Genomic DNA, 18,547 nt, shown 5'->3' on the forward strand with positions numbered 1-18,547 from the left:
TCCTGAATGACCAAGAAGTTTTATTTATTGTTTAAGTTGGGTTATGTGTATTGATGTGAATAAAAGGGTGAACATTTCTTTAATTATTCAACAACTTAATTTTTCGTTTCAGATATGTACATGTGTATGTGACGTGTGAAGCAGCCCAATAGAGGTAAGGTGATGGGTTTTATATTAGTTAGTATGGAAGCTCATTTCTGCCAGGAAAATTGATATCAGATGAAAATTATGGGAAAATAAACAAATACTCATGGTAAGTCAAAATTATGTCAACAGTTTGACTTTACTATCTCAATTTTGACTCACCATGAGTATATTTGTCGTTCCTAACACATATATATATATATGTATAGTTCTTTTACTGGCAGAAATAAGCTTCCATATATGTTTTGCACTCTCTTTAAAACGTGTGTAATATGGATCCTCATCGCACAACTTCAAACCTCTTGTACCACTAATGGTCAACAGTCATCATTACGTCATTGCTGGAATAGCCGGTCAGGGGGCCACTGGGCCAAATGATGCTGTTGGGCCCCTACTGACCCCCCACCTCCGGTACCAACAACGTTTTGAGAATATCCACTAAGTGAACACAGTACGACTAAAGTAATAAACGTGTCAACTAACAACAAACTAGATTTTTTTTTTTTTTGACATGAAGCCCCTCTACAAGACGGGGCAGTGTCCTAATTTGCTCGGTTAGCTAATATCCCTCAAAGACACCAGCAGCATCTTGGATGTTTGGAGATTACGGGGAGCACCTGAAGGTAGCACAGAGAGAGAGAGAGCGAGGGCGAGAGCAGCCCGACTGACAGAGGGGGAAGGGGCGGTTCACTCAGCGATGGATTGGACGGAGCAGAGAAATGAAAACCGTGCGTGTGGCAGCCAGCTGAAGACAGAGTGAAACACAGAGAAAGAAGAAAGAGAAAACACAAACGTCGGAGGGGTTGGGGGTGGGGGGGGCAGACTTGTGTTATAACAGAAGCGGTTCAGAGAGGCACAGACAACAGAGAGAAACACGCACGCGGAGGCTGAGGGGAGCCTCAACAAGGTAAGGATGCTTCCTAACGTGCACTGACTCAACTCTGTGCCGCTCCTCACCTCTGTTGATATGTGTGTGTCTAACAAAGAGAGACACTGGTAGCTTCACGGACACACACTCAGTCAGTCTGAATTTACACAAATCTGCACCAAACAAATACAAAACCTCACTCTGTTTTGTGTTTTTACTCTCTGAAATGCATTTTGTTGTTGAGGTTTGAGTGAAAGCATGTGGATGCCTGACTGTGCTGCATGTTAGTGAGGGGTGTGTGCTTCACCTGTGATTGATTGCAGGTGGAAGAGAATATTGCATGAGGCCATACACTATATTATAGACTACATTAGACGACATCATTTAGCTGATTAAATGACTGAAAATGACTTCTTCTCCTTCTGATAAATGAAACGGGGGAAGCTGATCCATATGAACACAGCGCAGTGGTGACCTCAGTGAGAGGAGGTCTACAGGACAGGCCTGTCACGCTTTGCTGCAGGGCAGGACTGAGGTTTTATGGCTTCATTGGCTTTCAGGAGAAGCAGGAGAGCCAGAGAGAGTCAATGAATCTCACAGAGGGATTAGTAAACAAACTCAGGTCTTTAGTCTAGAAACATATCTTCCTCTTATGATTATTTTGGGGTTAAAAATATGGTGTGTTTTTTAATGTAGATAAAGCAGATAAATTGATTGGGAAGATGACATTGTTTGCAGTCTGACCAGTCAAAAAGCCTCTAAAGTCTGGCTCCAGACCAGCCAGATTGGCACTTTATCTACCATCATGTCTGCCCCTAAAACCTATTTGGCTGAAATTGCCTCGCGAGAGAAAGAAGACGGGGCACAAACGTCTGGTTTCCTTCACCTCAGACACAGAGCCAAGTCCAATCTCCCAACACTAGGAGTGATTCTTTATCCTGCTGTGTCTCAGAGTGGGCGTGTTGAAGGTGTTGAAGTGATGTTCTTCTCATAAGCCTCTTAAAAGCCGTCTGGCTCTTGACCTCCTCTGCACTACCAGTTTTTTCTTACTTTATTTCCAGCATTTTTATCCCAACACATTTTTAAAATCTAAATCTCAAGGAAGCTGCATAATCAAGATGAACTTTTTTAATGTTTGATCGACAGAATTATCTATTCAAGAATAATGTTCGTGTGTTGAGATGAAACTGAATTGCATAAAATAATGAAGTCTTCACACTATTTCAGCTGTTCAGCGATTTGTAGGATTAGAGCTGAAACAACTGGTATTTCATTTGTTTGTTTCAGTCTTTTTTCAAGCTAACATTCTCTGGCTCCAGCTTCTCAAATGAGAGGATTTGCTGCTTTTCTTTGTCATTAATCATTTAAAATTGAATATCTTTTGAGTTTTGGTTGAGGAAAACAAGGGCTCTGGGTAGTAGTAATTGGCATTTTTTCAAAAATGTTTGACTCATAGAGTAAATGATCCTATTTGTGATGCAGATGTATAATACTTGTTTTTCCATGTTGTAAAGAGAATAGAAAGAAGTTTTGAAATGAGAAACGCACTGTAAAGCTTGTGTGGAATTGCTATAGATTATGTTAATACCTCGGCGAAATGTACAGCAGGCAACAATTTTTTTCCAAATGCATATTGGAATGAAATCTGTCACATCCAAATATGTCAGATCAGCCATGTGGGTGGCAGAACACACAGAGAGAGAGAGGTGGGCAGATGGCATCAGCAGTGTCGGCGACCTCGCCCCTCTCCGTCTCCCTCTCGGGACCCGTCCAACAGCAAATGAGTCTGGCAAACAGGTGGCGTGTGTGTGTGTGTGAGCAGAGAGGACAGTAACATAAGGTTAAGCTCTCCGGACACAATGTCAGTATTATAAAGTACTACGCTGACTACTTGACTGTCGATTGTGCCGCTGTCTAGTTTAGTAGTGGGATGAATAATCTTGTCACAATCCTCAAGTTTTGTGAAGATAAATGACAAAGAGGCGGAGACACCAGGGACAAAGTTAACCAACAGGAAACTCAATCATTCGAAGCATAGAAGGGACAATCAGTGAGGATTTTTTACTGTCGGCCGTAAACCTCAGTGCTGCGTGATATACAGCATGTGAGGCATGTGAATATGGAACGTTGTCATGATGCGGCACAGTCATGTGAGCAGCTGCAGCAGCAGCCAGGGGGGGAAACCGCAAGTAGAAACATGAAATAATATTGAAAACCAAAAACAAAACAATAAAGAACACACAGCTGCCTCTTCTTCTGCTGCCATGGAGACCCTGAGGGGCTATACAGTCTGAGATACATTACAATGCTGGTGAGCTTTTAGGAGGTGTAGAAGTAAACAAGGGAATACCAGAAGGTCAAAACTCTAAATAACAAATAGTTTTCAGTGTGATATGAAACTGTTTTTATTAGAATTTCAGCAGACGCTCGGCTTGTTAGAGTCCCCTTGAGCAACTCCTTCTACCCCTACGCTACTAAGACGAGGCAAGGTGATTAAAAAGAAAACTTGCCAACTTGGAGTCAACAAATTATGAATTATTCATTTTTAAGATGAAATCTGTATGCACATGTTGTAAAGGGCAGACTCTTAAAATAATAATTAATAAACCTGACTAGCAAGTAAAAGTAAGCAAATCGATGTAAATCTAGTATTCCTGCTCATGCTGTGAGTTAAAGTCAGGATGAGAGGTTTGATGCCAGCAATGTCTTAGTGCAAAGAGATTTTACTTAGTAATTTCCTTGTTTATAATTAAGGAAAGGAAAGGTAAGGAAATAATACATCATGATCACATGTATTTGAAAGATAACCAGTATTATTTACAATTACGTTGGGGGTAAAGGGGGTTTGAGCCTTTAAACAAATTTGAATATGTACACAAAGTTCCCAAAGCCCAAGATGTCGTCTTCCACTTGCTTATTTTGTCTGAACAGTGAACAATCTGCCTCGCTAGCAGTTCTGTGAGGCTGGGTTTTGAGCTAATTGCTAACGTCAACATGATAATATGATCACAATGGCGACGCTAATGTGCTGATGTTTAGTTTTGCAGGTATTTGGTCATAAACCCAAGTGTCAGGGGATCATCAAAATTATTACGATTTATCCCGAGGGGGGCGTGGATGTCTGAAGCAAATGTCATGGCAATATCTACGATATTTGTAGAGATATTTCAGTCTGGGCAAATAAAACGGTGGACCGACCGACAAACTGACCACTATTGGGCTAAAACCCCCAAAGGGATTCAGTTATGAGATAAGGAAAAAGCTGCAAATCCTCACGCTGGAAAAAGCAGATTGTTATTGGATAAATTACAAAAAAATGATCAATCAGTTATTAAACTTGTAGATACGTTTCCTGTCAATCACAGTACATTGTTTCAGCTTCTTCTTCTTGTTAAAAATACAAGTATGTAATCCATTTCCTGTCAATCCATATCAGAAAAGGTAACTAAATGCTTTTCAGTATAGCATCCCTGCTGCTTTTCAGTTTCTCTTCTAATCTACCAGACCGTTCCAATCTGCTTCATTGTATTCATTGAAATCCTCAGTGATGTACACAGCCGTCTTAAATCAAGGAGGCTAGATAATACCACCATATGGCCAGTGGGAACCTTAAGTATTTAGACGATAGACTCAGGGAAAAAAAAAGATGTCGGCTTTAAGCTCTTCACAGCCTCTTGTAATTAGAGTGAGAGAGTCAGATGGAGGGGGGGGGGGCATGGGCCAAGTGTGCAGAATGAAAGCAGGGTGAGGATTTACCCCCAGAGCTGTTAGCTTTGTTGCTCAAACCAAGTTTTCTCAATGGCAAAAACAAAATCACAATGAAAATGCTTTTTTTGTTTGTTTTTAATCCAAGAATTTAATGGTAATGGCAAACTGTGTAACAGATAAAAAAGTTGTAATGCCTTAATCTTATGCCTTTTTTTAGATTATTTTGTGCCCCCATAAAGATACTACCTACATAATAATGTTCTTTCTGCTTTCTTGACCATTTTAACTTATTTGTTCGAGAAAATGAACTTTATTCTGACTATTTACAGTCCATAGTCTGCCTGTCTACTATCACTACATTGAAATTGTAGTAAATTATTTCACAATTTAATGCACTTAAATATATGATTTTATCTTAACGTTTTATCTTAATGTCGCCAAACCTCTTTCCAAAGCTGAGATGGCATTACTGCTACTCTGCTAAGCTAGCTAGCATTAGCACAAGTTCAGGCTGGGATTTTTTTCCTTCACCATGACTAAATTAAGCAACTGACTCATTTAGTTGTGTGGGAACTTAAGTGTTCCTTCATCAAAACTGATATTTTTCATTTACAGATAACAGCTGCAGAAAAATCATTAGTAATAATTAAAGTACATTTAGCTTTAGCTGAGGTTAGCCGATGCTATCTCACTAGCTAGCTTTCCCTTAACATGTCTCTCTTGCTTTAGCTGTCCAGTTCTCTCTGTGTGGAAGATAGTGAATTGTTGGTTTTGGTCTTTTCATGGGATGTCTTAACAATAAGGAAAATAAAGAATAACGCCAGTCTTATCTTTTTAAAGTCATTTCTTGTGTGAAATGAAATGAATTTGCGTGATCTATTTTTTATCTATCGATTTTGTGGATATCCTGCTACGGATCTGGGCTCCGACAGAGAAGCAAAGAAATAAACAAACATGAATAAATACTACCACCTTGGCTTATTTAGTCAACAGACACTGTGCAGGCCCCTTTGTCTCGCTGTGCAGAATGGAGTGCTGAAGGGACATACATGCTGATGGTGTTGCAGCAGTAGACCCAATCAATCTGTGGGTATTGTTATTGATTTTAATTTAATTTTCACGTTTGTAATGATGCCAGCATCCTTGTGCTGTTAAAACTACTCCAGCAACATGGACCAGACAGATAGTCAATTATAACGTGTAATAGCTCCTTTCAGAGCAGCTTTAAAGCTTGATTTTCAACACCACTCAGCAGCCTCAGGCACAATTTAAGCATTTTACACGTGGCTTCAACCTGGGCTTTGTGAACAGTAGTCATCAGCTAAATGCAGGGCTGTTTGTGCTGTTCCTGTTTATTCTAATTGCCACTTTGGCACGATGCCATCCAGCCTTCAATTTTTATTCCAAACTATGAATTTCCTTGGCAGCTGGTATGCATTATACTCATTATATTTGACTAAATACAGATTCTTGAAGCCGCAACAGGTGGCTGCAATTAATTGTAGGTGGAAAACATACACTTTAGGATAAAAAAATGTAATGTTTACCTTTTGGAGAGTTGGTTGAGAAGCTTTCTTCTGTCAAGCTGCGTAGGAAATGTCTAAACATGACTAAAGCAGAAAGTGTACCCTAAAAATCCAAAGTACTCTGCCGATAGCTTGTTTTGTTTTGGGTGGATTATGGTGGATTATGGTGGATTATATACACCCTTAATCAGGTCTGGTCTTTGTATCTAGATAGAGATAATGCCATTTCGCTGTTATAGATGGATGTGATGGGATAACTGCCCTCATTGCTGCCAGTGGCAAGGTCCTACAGCCTGCAGATAGTTAAGGGATATACTGTATTCAGGATGAAGACTGAGCATACTCAAAAACACTGTGTTCACCTGGCAACTCATTACTGCAACCCTCCCACAGATGTGTCTTTTATTGCTCAGAGCCTCCCACCTACATAGCCAGCAGTTCCAGGAGCAGTTATAAGGTTAGAGCAAATATACAGCAGGTGTGCTGTAAGAATATACTGCGGCTTCTCGTGATGTACTGCAGGAACTGTTAATTAAGATCAGTGATCGAACCAATGCAGTGCTATGTCTTCACAGCTGAGGAGGAAAATGTACAGCAACCAGAAAAAGGCGACATCCTCCCTTAAATCTATAAGATACAGTAACATAAGTAACATCAGGTCCCTATTTATTGGTAAATGTAATGATTTGATTTGAAATTATGCTTTAAAGTAATGCACTGCTAAAATGGTTCAAGATTCAGTTTAAATTGAGGACAGTATTGTATAGGATTGTTCATTTTGTAATTTTTCATGTCAAGTCTGTATTTTCATCAACTTACTACAGCATTCACTGTGTAGTTGGGTTTTCATGAAAGCTCTTGGTATTCAGGATGACCAGGTTTTTGTCTGTAAAATGTCAGAAAATAGTGAAAAATCCCCGTCATGGTTTTCCCAGAGCCCAAGCTGACAACTTCACATTACTTATTTTGTCTGACCAACAGTTTAAAACCCAAATATATATTTAATTTACAATGATAATAATTTGAAGAAGGCAACAAATCCTTTGTTTGTGGCATTTTTGCTTGATAGATTGACTTAAACATACTAATCTATATATAAATACTCTGAATATTCTGTATCTGCTATGCCACCTTGAACCTGTATCATCAGAAAACTCCACAAAGAAATATATTGTTTGGGGATGAGGTTGGAAACCTTGAAACCTAAAAAAAGCCCTGAATAAAATATAATGCTAATGAAAATCTAATTGATGCCAGATTGAAGCTACATGCTTCACTGCACACAGCACCGAACTGTTGAAGTGACACAACTCAAATAGCAGTTAATGTAATCTGTGAGACACTTGAAATGTAAACACAGGGCAAGTCATTGGTACTGGTTGCCATGGTGACAAACGAGGTGAAGGATGCTATTGTACAGAAGTGGTGAGTGTAATCTAAGTTTGAAATGAAATGAATGCTTTCCGCCTCGGTAACGAGGGCAGATATTAATTATAATGAAACTTCAGCACAGTAATGGGTTGATTCATCACTGTCAGAGCCTGGCTGACCGGTCGCCCTCTCAAAATGTATTTACTTTTAGAAGAAATTTTTGAATGAGACATGATATGCTTTACTAAGTGAGCTCCGAGGCACTGAAGTGTATTTGTAAAACCTCGCCGTGCTCTCTATAAGCATCACAGGAGGTCCCAATTTTGTTTTTATATATATATATTTTTTTGTTTTTCCTACCAACTTGGAAATGATTTATCTTGTTTTTATATAAAATATCTGACGCAATATGCGTCTCAAATTTAATCTTATAGTGCAAAGAGTTTTTTTCAAGCTTGTGTAGTTTCCGATTAATCTCTGTGGAGCAAATAAGACTTAGAATAAAATCTAAATTGTGAGGAAAGCCCTAAATTCTGAGAAATCTTATATCTGCTTTTTTTTTTTTTTTTTTTAAAGAGGATTAATCTAAGAGTCACAATGTGTTGGGTTTTTCTTTTTTCATTCCCAGCCGTGATTCTTCACCTTGGCCGTACGTGAGGAACAGAAGGACTCCAGTGGAGGGATTTCACCAGCTTTGTTTTCCCTCCCTGTTCTCCCCCTCTCTGCACCCTCCAGCCTCCTCTGCATGATTGAAGCCATGCCCATCGTGTCTGCAAGCACAGGTGCAGCCAAACATATGCTCAAGCTACTTGTTCATGCTCTCTGATGCTTTTATATATATGCTTACAAATAATGCAAGTGCTAATATACCAAGCAGACATTACCAGAGCTTAAACTAAGCTTAAGCTCAGAGAATATTTTAAGAATGCTTTTATTGTAAATGACAGTATCAAAAAATAAGCTAAAAAAATAACCTTTTTGTGAGGTTACCACATGTGTTTATATGACAAGGGTATCATCTCAGACTGTACTTGGGAGCTCAGGACGTATGTCAGTCTTATTTGGACGCTGACAACCTGCAACAAATCATAGTTAGATACTTCTACGCCTTAATGTCAGTCCACGCAACACGTGTTGTTTCCTTGTGTTGGACAAAAGATGTCATGGTATTGTGTTAATGAAAGGTTTCAGAACAGATCTAAGATTCCAGATCTGAGTGTATTTGTTTTTTATTATGATCCCTAAACAAGATAGAAAATACATCCAACATGTTCAAAAGAAAAACAACTGTAATGACGCAATGCTTTTATTGTATTACTGTAATGATGATGCATTTCTAATGATAGAAAAGCTTCTATTTTCAGTATAGTTCATGATGGGAAATTGCTGCTGTTTTGAATGATTAATACATAACTGCTGTTTTTTATGATCTATAGGGCTGCATGAGACTCTGGCCCTGCTCACCTCTCAGCTCCACCCTGACGCCAACCATAAAGAGGACCTGGTCTTCCTCAAAGATGTCTTCAGTGAGAAAAGCATTGGTTACCTCATGAAGGTACAGCAGATATGTAGAGTGGATGTGACTACTTGAGATTAGGATTTCTGGCCCGACTGTGGGACATCGAATCACTGTATTTCTTTGCATTAAAAATAATGTTAAGAAGGAAACCAAATACTTGTGTCTCTCTTTAGGTATATAATGGTAGAAATTGCAGATTTTTCTTTTCACCTAAATTTGATCATCTGTCTGTCAAATGTCATATAAATAAGTTAGTGTGTGTGTGTGTGTGTGTGTGTGTGTGTGACTTTTCTTTTGTTGTACATCCAAGATCCATGACAAGCTGAGGCAGTATGAGAAGCACAGCCCGACTCCAGTTCTACACAGCGCCTCCTGTCTGGCAGAGGATGTAGGTGCAAGCTTTCCTCAATATTTCAAATATATTTTAATACATTTTCAATTATACCATGTGTAAGCAAACATTTATTGTAATCCAGCAAAGGCAATTTTCTAAAGTTAATTTATTTTACGAGGACAACATGTCAAAATATTTGATTTTCTGATTCGTCAGCTGGCAGAGGAGCTTCAGAATGGAGCGCTGGAGGACGATGAGAGAGAACTGCTCCTCCTGCTGAGCACTCCTCACCTCAAGGTACACACACACACACACACACACACACACACACACGCACTCGCACACATTTCCTCTTTCCTGACAATTGCACAAACTAATAAATGCTTGACAGCATCTCTTTCCTGTTGACATCCTCTCATTCCCTCTGAGGTTTGATCTCTTTAATGTCGCTGCTTCTCAGTGCTGTCACCCTGAGCTGCTCCGATTTTTTCCCCCCCTAAGTTGATCATCTATTGCATAACACCAGCGTCAGAGCTGTCTGAACCCCCCCCCCCCCCAATCCCCTAGACACAGACAAGACTGCCTAATTACTCTTATCAAGTGATTATGTTCAACTTATTGGCGTTCTGGGTAGCGGGAAGAGATGGCGGCTGTGAAACTGGAAAGCTCATTTGCAAAATCTATTATCTTTGTTTCTTTTCTCCCTGCCTTTTCTTTTCTACACAGCCCACTTTCCATGGCTTTTCTTTAGTGTATTAATAACTTTTTCTTGCTGTCCATGTGTTGTTGTCGTTGTTCAGGCTCTCAATCTTACATGTCTGTGCATTTGTCTGCGTATCTTTTCATAAAGGCGGTGCTGTCAGCCCACGACACAGTGGCCCAAAAGAACTTTGACCCGGTGCTGCCGCCACTGCCGCAGGATCTGGATGACGACCTGGAGGAAGAGTCGGTCAAGATTGTCCGCCTGGTGAAGAACAAGGAGCCCCTGGTGAGTGCCACCTCCAAACTGAGGACACAATAAAATAAAAGCTCTCCCTTCCCTCAGCAGCTGCTATTCTTGTACCCTCAATTTACTTTAATGGAGCAGCTTTGAGGCTTTGGAGAGCTCCAGGGTGTGAATGTGTGTCTCTGTGTGATGCTATAAAAAATCATTTTTCAAGGGAATCCTTCAAGCAAAGGGCAAAAAATAGATTTGGTGTTAACTTGTCAGAAACACCTGCTGACGTGACACCAGTTGTGCAGCAACAAGCAAACATAACACAACTAAATATCTGCTTATAAAACTCAGTCCAGTTAGATCCAAAGGTGACAGAATATGAGCTTTGAAGTTTATTGTCAGTGATTCAACCTGCTGTTTTTCTTTTTTTGACTTTCTGTCACAGCCTCGCACATGAAATGTTTTTGATTTGTTTCTTTTCACATGTGGGACTGTCATTTTGGTAAATATGCTTATTCTTTTTCATGCTAAGAGTTAGATGAGAAGATCATACCACGCTTATGTCTGTATGCAAAATCTGAAGTTACAGTTGCGGCCAGTTAGCTTAGCTTAGTATAAAGACAAGAATCTGTACCAACTAACCGTACCAGCACCTCACAATTAACACAATATATCGAATTTATATAATCCATGTCGAGGCAGATTTGACCTTTTGAATGGAGCCAAGCTAGCTGTTTCCCCCTGTTTCTAGTCTTTATGCTAAGCTAACCAAACCATATCCTGGCTTGAGCTTCATATTGAGCGTACAGACATGAGTGGTGACACATGATTACTAGCATAGCAAGAGCATGAAGCAGCGGGAACTGGGAAGTGTCAGAGACACCATTGATTGTCAGTGTAGCCAAGCGAAAGCACAAACAGGGAGGTGATCTTGATGATTGAGTAACAAAATCTCCAGTCACACAGACGTTTTGGCATTTATTCTAACAGGTTATTGATCTTTCCAGCATTAGCCACCAAGGAAGAGCTTTTTCCCAGTCTACCTGAGGACCGTATCAGCTCAGTGAACTGAAGATTAGAAATGTGTGCGGAAATCTGATCTATTGTTGCGTCTTTTCCACCAGGGAGCAACTATCCGGAGAGACGAGGCGACAGGAGCTGTAATCGTAGCCAGAATCATGAGGGGAGGGGCAGCTGACCGCAGTGGTGAGACTAACACTGTTCACACGTATATCATAATGGAAATGTCAGTTACATTCTTGGAAAAGAAATAAAAATAATGGTCCAGCTTCAGCAAAACTATAAGAAAATAATCTGACTATCGACACAAAGTGTAATCATCTGTGTTCCTCTTGGATCTTGAAAGGAACTTCCTACCCAACAGGACGCTCTTGTTTCTACTGACAGACAGACAGAGAAGTGAGGAGATTATGTTGTGTAACCCCATGAACTGTCAACAGAGATCAAATCCTTGAGATTAGTGCCACAAGATTGCATATTTTGAGATTACAAACAAGAGTTTCTCCTGGCTGTTTCCATGGAGATGTTATTGATTTGACAAGCCAACGGAAAATTGTCTTTTTTTTTTTTTTTTGTTCATATCTGAGCCTCTTACTCTTAGCGCTTCTACACTATTTTCTTTGGCTTGTAGGCCTGTTTACAGTAGGCTTGTTTTGTGTTTGTGTCTCCAGGTCTGGTGCATGTCGGGGATGAGCTTCGAGAGGTCAACGGAAACCTGATAACCCACAAAAGGCCAGATGAAATAAGTCAGATCCTGGTAAAGAAAACAAGCTTTTCCACATAGCATCATACTCGTTGAGATTCTGTGTGATTACTCCCCGATGAATACTGTGGATGCACTGGATGATGATGCTGCTCTGATGTTTTTCATCAGTCGCAGTCACAAGGCTCCATCACACTGAAAATCATTCCAGCTGTTGCAGAAGAAGACAAGCTGAAGGAAAGCAGGGTGAGGACTCTGGGAAAACTGAGAAAATTATGTTTTTAATCATTTTCCAAATGAAAACTTTGTTGTGGGTCGGGAGATGCTAGTTTGTAGGACGTGTTGTCAGACTACACTGGTAATCAGAAGTATTTAAGTCAGAAGTGAACAGTCTCCCTTTATAGAGAGAAGGGGAGACGTGATAATCGTTAAAATATGGGAATAACAGCTCACATTTTTAGACGGTCTCTCCTGAAAGACATTCACTGTGTTGCCCTCAGTTGTTCACAAGAAAAGTGCTGAAGTAGTTGTGTCAAAAATGAAAAAAGGGAGCTAGAGAGAGAAGTTCACGTTGTTTTGTTGAATCCATACAAAAATAGGGGATTATGTTGACTGTAAAGAGTCAGGCTAGCCGTTTTCCCATTTCCATTCTTTATGCTAAGCTAAGCTAACTGGCTTCTGGGAGAGGTATCAATCTTCTCATCCAACTCTCTGCAACAAAGCAAATATTAGCATATTTCCCAAAATATCAAACTATTCCTTCAAAGTTACCATTGCTAACAGAATATTCCTGCTCCCTAAAGGTCTACCTCCGGGCTTTGTTTGACTACACGCCCTATGAGGACAAGGCCACGCCGTGCCAAGAGGCAGGACTTCCTTTCAAGAGGGGGGACATTCTTCAGGTGGTTAGCCAGGAAGACGCCACCTGGTGGCAGGCCAAGAGGGTGGGCGACTGTAACCTGCGCGCTGCCCTCATCCCCTCTACACAGTTCCAGGAGAGGTAGTCAGCATCAACTCTGCTGTCACATAAATAACGCTGTGTGGAGGTGTAGGATTTGAACATGTCTGACTAGGCTGCCTTTGTCAGATCACTAAGAAATCTGTATTCTTTTGTTTTGTTTTCCTTGCAGGCGCCTGAGATACAGGATGAAAATGGGCTCTTTCCCTGCCCCTGTATCCCCCAGAGCTCCTACATGTAAGCCTGTTTCACTTCTGAAATCATAAATTGTCTAACTTTAACTTTAACCTACAGTATAACCATAAATGTACAAGAAGCTTAAATCTACAGATCCAGCCTGTTTTGGCTGAATGTAATCTAGCCAAGGAGATGCAGAAAGAGAGATTATGAAAAGAGAACAGGGGGATCTGAGGTTAATCTCTTAAAAATAAAAACGTAATCCATCGTTTCATTTCCTAATCCAATTTAAAAGTAAAATGAAACAAAGTGGTTTGAAAAACAAAGGGCTGTGGTTAAGTCACTTATTTTCTTGTATCTACTCAATCTAAACTCCCTAACTCTCACCGAGTTTATAAAAAAGATGTAGTAGAAATGCTGCGGTATTATGATGTTTGTAAAGGTGTTAAAGGTGTACTTTTTGTATTTATGCAGAATACTGTGAATCAGGCCCTATCTTCTATAGACTTTCTTTAATAAATCTATACAAAGGAGAAAGTTGAAGGACAGATACAATGTTAGACATTACATTTGCGAGAGAGTTTTATATTGAATTTGAGAACGCGTACCTTACAACCATGTACACGAGGAGCAGAACAGTGGCGATGTTACAGTAGTAGTAATGTTCTGTCCCTCTCTATAGTGATACTTTGTGTTATTTCTTACATTGCTAACCTCAGATGATCGAGCTGAGAGAGGTACGTGCACAAACCCTCATGTTAGAAAATCACCCCTGCATTGACTCCATGTTATCATGGCCAGAATTTCTAAATGAAATTCTATTTGCACCAAACCTAAAACAGAGATTATGGTGCACCCCCCCCCCCCTCACACACCTCCATTTTTTTACCTTTACAGTTTTAACTTTATACCCTCAACATCTTAGCAATGTAGTTATTGCACTTAACCTGCTGTGTTCTGACATTAAAGTACCCTCAACAACAACCTCTCCTCCCTCCTCTTACCCCGTCTTCTCTTCCTGCATGCCCTCCTACAGAAGACAGTGACAGTGAGGGGGCTCTGAATGGAAAGGACATAGGTGAGGAGGCACGATCAATGAGTGTATACTAATCACTGCAACATCACATTTCTGCTTTATCTGTGTGCTAATCCATCCCTCCTTTTAGAAACTGTTGAGGCGTTGTCGTGGATTGCTTTGTCCAGCTTTGGTTTCGATCGAATGGTTAGGACAGGTGTAATCTTAAAATCTGCATTCATTGGTTTATTCTTTGAACTCAGTGCCAGATGTAACACCTCAGAAAACAATTCACTGAAGAGGTTTGTTTGTTTCCTCCCACACCTGACCTGATCCACTGATGTCGTCACCGCTCAGTTAGCAGTTTGTTCATCGGGCTTCCCGGCTGCTCTTAGTGTGACCGTGCCTCTGTGTGCCTGAAAGCATCACCACAGCCATTTTGACCTGGACCTTATTTTCACATCTTACTCCATCATACGATTAACTCTTTTCCAGCAGCTTCACTCCAGATTCACAGTGTTGATGTTTTATTTGAATATGAGATTGTAGGTAAAGTACGTAACATTTTATTTATATAGCACCTTTCAAGACCTAGGTTACCAAGTGCTTTACAAAGGGATAAAAACATTAAAACAGGACACATGGCACAATAAATACAAAAACATTGTACGTTTTGAAATAAGACTAATAAAGTCATGATTCAATGAGAGACAATTCAGACTGAAATATCTCAACGTCTACTCGATGGACTGGCTCAAAATGTTGTTACAGACATTCATGGTCCCCAGAGGATGCAGCCTAATGACTTTTCCTTTAGCGCTATCATTAGCTCAAGATGTCATTCTTGTTAGCATGCTAAGACGCTAAACTAAGATGAGGAACATGGTAAAAATGACCTGGTAAACATCAGTATATTAAGCGTTGAGCTCAAAGCACCGTTGTGCCGCAGTACAGCCTCACAGAGCCGTGGTCTTGTTTAAGCAGTTGCTTCATGACTTTCTTGGTTATTTTTTTTTCAGCTTAGTGCAAAATAAAGAATAAGAATTACAGAGTAAGCAGGCAAGTGAAAAGCAAGTGTCAGTGTGTAGAGTGAAACAGTTGTGATGATTTTGATTTGAACTGATCAGTTTGATGGACAAATATGTGAAAACTGTTGAGGTTAAAAATAGCTGGACTTCTGCTTTAACCGTCACTGATTTTCCTGTATCCTCAACCCTGTCAGGATTGATAAGTGTGTTTGTTGTGGGTATATCTTCATGCCCTCGCTTTGTATAAAAAAGCTCAGCACTTCGTGTGTGTGTGGACTTTGTTACTCTCACACTTGTGCAGTGTGCTGCTGCCACCGAGCTTCTCAGTGTCTTTGTGTCGCCTCGCTGTGCTTCACAAATGGCCTCTGCTCTCATGCTAAAGGTGCTTTGTCTGTGTTTGGTGAAGAGGTAGACACAGCATGCATGGCTTCCAAGCTTCTATTCTGTTGATGAGATTTACACTGGTTGAATAACTGGTCTAATATGAGCTGTAGTTTCTCCCAAGAGTAAGGCAGCCCCTGCCTTCTGTGGCCAGGCTTTCTCATGGGATTTTTACTCAGGTACTCTTACTGATTTCTAATGGTGTTGTTCACGCGTGTCTGTGTTGTGTGGATTTGAATTAATATCAGGGAGAGTGAGAAATACTCGCAGCAATAAGCACTGAGAGGGTTTTAGTATATGGCTCTCTGCCCATCTTATATTTGCATGTCTTTGACCACAGCTGGCCTGCGCAGGAGTTTCCGCCTCAGGAAAGATCGCCAGGGTTCACCAGGAGAACCTCACACTCCAGATGCCAATCACACAGAGTTCCTGATTTATGAAGAAGTAGCACAATATCTGCCCCGCCCTGGTGAAAGGCCTCGCCTTATAGTACTGATAGGTAGGTCTACTGAAGAAACTATATATATTATGCTGGTAATTTTAGAAGAGCGGTTGCTATTAGTTACACAAAGCAAGACATTTATGTATTGACATGCAGATTTATTTCCTCAGCACATGATCATATTTTGTATATCTTCTGTCCATTCAGTTATTTATTCTGTGCATTTGTGGTCACAGGTTCCCTGGGAGCTCGGATCACTGAGCTCAAACAGAAGGTTATTGCTGAAAATCCTCGACGTTATGGATTGGCTGTGCCTCGTAAGTCTGCCTTTGCTTTTCTGCGTCTTAAATGAGATGAATCTACTGTTACCGACATCGTTTTTGTGCCAAGCTACACCAAAACTAATTAGCTGCGCTGTGGCAGCATTTGCAGCAGCCTTGCTGTCTTGCATTTGAGATCTTAGATTAGATGTTTTGTTCATCGCTAGTGAAAACAGTTTATAAGTAAAAATGTAATGCTGAGATAACAACTACTCACCTCTGGTGTTTCATGCATATAATTACATAGAGGCTCTCGCTCACATATCCAAAACTACTGTAACACTGTTTAATTAGGGTACAAAACACAAACTTAAGTAATGTATAACTATTGCTTGAGTCTTGATGATTTAATGCATGAATCAATGCTGCATGTTTCATGAATTCCTGTGGCTCAGATCAGTCACTATGAGTTTATGTGATGAGTTAATGGATCATCACTTAATGCATGTTAACTCAGTTACTTCATGCATCTTAGCTGAAATCCGATAAGATAGAAAAGATCACTTCAGACTTGAGGTAGATGTTTGCATCTGGCTACCAGTTCGATTAAAACTGCTTCCTATCTCAGTGAGAGTAATGCTGTTGGTGTTGATCAGATGCATGTGTGTGCAAAATCATCACGACTCATGCATCAGTTATGCATGTGTTTTGTGACCTTATTATAAAGTGCCCCCCCCCCCCCCCAAAAAAAACATACAAACGCTCAGTAATTATCTTTTCCCTCCCCGTCTTGCTGCTGGCTGTGTTTGAACATGTGGCCTGAAGACACCACTCGAGCCAGGAAGTGTCATGAGAGAGAAGGAGTGGAGTACCACTTCATCACTAAAGCTGCGTTCGAGGCAGACATCCAGAATGGCAAGTGAGTATTGGACACTGAATACAATATCTGGTAAACCAAAAGTGCACAATTTGTTGCATTACCTCTTTAAGAAGAAATGGATTAACTGAAGCCTTCGAACATGTTTTATTACTTGCTACCAATCTGTTCAGCCAGTGCATATTAACTTAGAACTCTGTCTGAATAATTCATGATGGTGCTGTATTTCTGCAGATTCATTGAATATGGGGAGTATAAAGATAATCTGTATGGCACCAGTCTGGAGTCCATTCACAGAATTCTGGATCAAAACAAGGTCTGTCTGGTGGATGCACAACCAGAGGTTAGTATTTTTGTTCACCAGTGGTTCTTTTGTTAGACTGAGGGCATTTAATGTTTATGTATTGACTTTTAAATACTCCATTGTTTACAATCTAAAAGTGGTAAAAACCTTCAAATCTTTTGTGAAGTACTATACATGTTGTTCCAGCTTGCCAGGTGAAATTAGTGTTTTTCCCCACATTCAGGCCCTGAAGACTCTACGTACTGCTGACTTCAAACCATATGTCATCTTTGTAAAGCCTCGCATCTACGACAGTCAAAAGAAACCGCATGGCTCCTCTTCCTCACTCAGCTTAGCCATCAAGGTGAGTTACATGAAAACACTGCCCACAGGAAACTTGAATATCTTGACAAACGGGATCTTAATCTGAATGTAGCCTTTGCACAAATTACAGTCATTTGAAGAACTGTACCTTAGTTTTATCACGTGTTTTTTCATCTAAACGCTGCTCTGAATCAACATGTCTCCTTCCTTGTGCTGACAAGGAGGAGGACCTACAGGAAATGAAACAGTCAGCTGAGCGGATGGACGAGTGCTACGGCTATTGGGTGGACTACATCTTGGTGAAGGAGGACCCAGCCAGTGCCTTAGCTGAGCTCCAGGTCATACTGGAGAGGGTGCAGATGGAGCCTCAGTGGGTGCCTGTGTCCTGGGTGAGGAGCTAGCCTGCTTCACGGAGCTTGACTGGTTCAAATCGGATCAGCTGGTGGAGGACAGATAAAACTGCAGGAGGCCTCAGGAGCTTCTGAGTATTTGAGTGATCCAGTGTTAACTGCCATACTAACCATTTCACAAATTCCAGGTTTGTGATAGTTGGCTGAGTCAAGTCAGTATCATCAAAGAACATGTGCAAATGACTGAAAGCTGGTTTTTCCTTCAGTCTGAACATCAAGCAAGCCTTTCTGTCTTAGATTCTTCAGCGTAAAATTATGTATA

General features: G+C 40.5%; 1 protein-coding gene across 3 annotated transcripts; it reads left to right on the forward strand.

Moving 5' to 3' along the window:
* The first annotated feature begins 8,362 nt into the window (after window positions 1–8,362).
* LOC139303228 (MAGUK p55 subfamily member 3-like) lies at window positions 8,363–18,276 on the forward strand. 3 transcript variants are annotated; one of them, XM_070926969.1, is made up of 19 exons: window positions 8,363–8,399; window positions 9,054–9,172; window positions 9,447–9,524; window positions 9,687–9,767; window positions 10,321–10,458; window positions 11,532–11,613; window positions 12,099–12,184; window positions 12,302–12,376; window positions 12,934–13,130; window positions 13,261–13,325; window positions 13,985–14,002; window positions 14,302–14,343; window positions 15,797–15,868; window positions 16,030–16,188; window positions 16,368–16,448; window positions 17,217–17,310; window positions 17,503–17,611; window positions 17,796–17,915; window positions 18,097–18,276. In XM_070926969.1, exons 1-19 carry the CDS (start codon window positions 8,363–8,365, stop codon window positions 18,274–18,276), a joined length of 1,833 nt encoding a protein of 610 aa, XP_070783070.1. The 3 variants fall into 3 exon arrangements, with proteins under 3 accessions (XP_070783070.1, XP_070783071.1, XP_070783072.1); XM_070926970.1 differs by having other exon boundaries at window positions 15,803–15,868; XM_070926971.1 differs by lacking the exon at window positions 15,797–15,868.
* Window positions 18,277–18,547: the final 271 nt, after the last annotated feature.

Source organism: Enoplosus armatus, chromosome 20 (genome assembly GCF_043641665.1).
Source record: "Enoplosus armatus isolate fEnoArm2 chromosome 20, fEnoArm2.hap1, whole genome shotgun sequence".
Taxonomy (NCBI): domain Eukaryota; kingdom Metazoa; phylum Chordata; class Actinopteri; order Centrarchiformes; family Enoplosidae; genus Enoplosus; species Enoplosus armatus.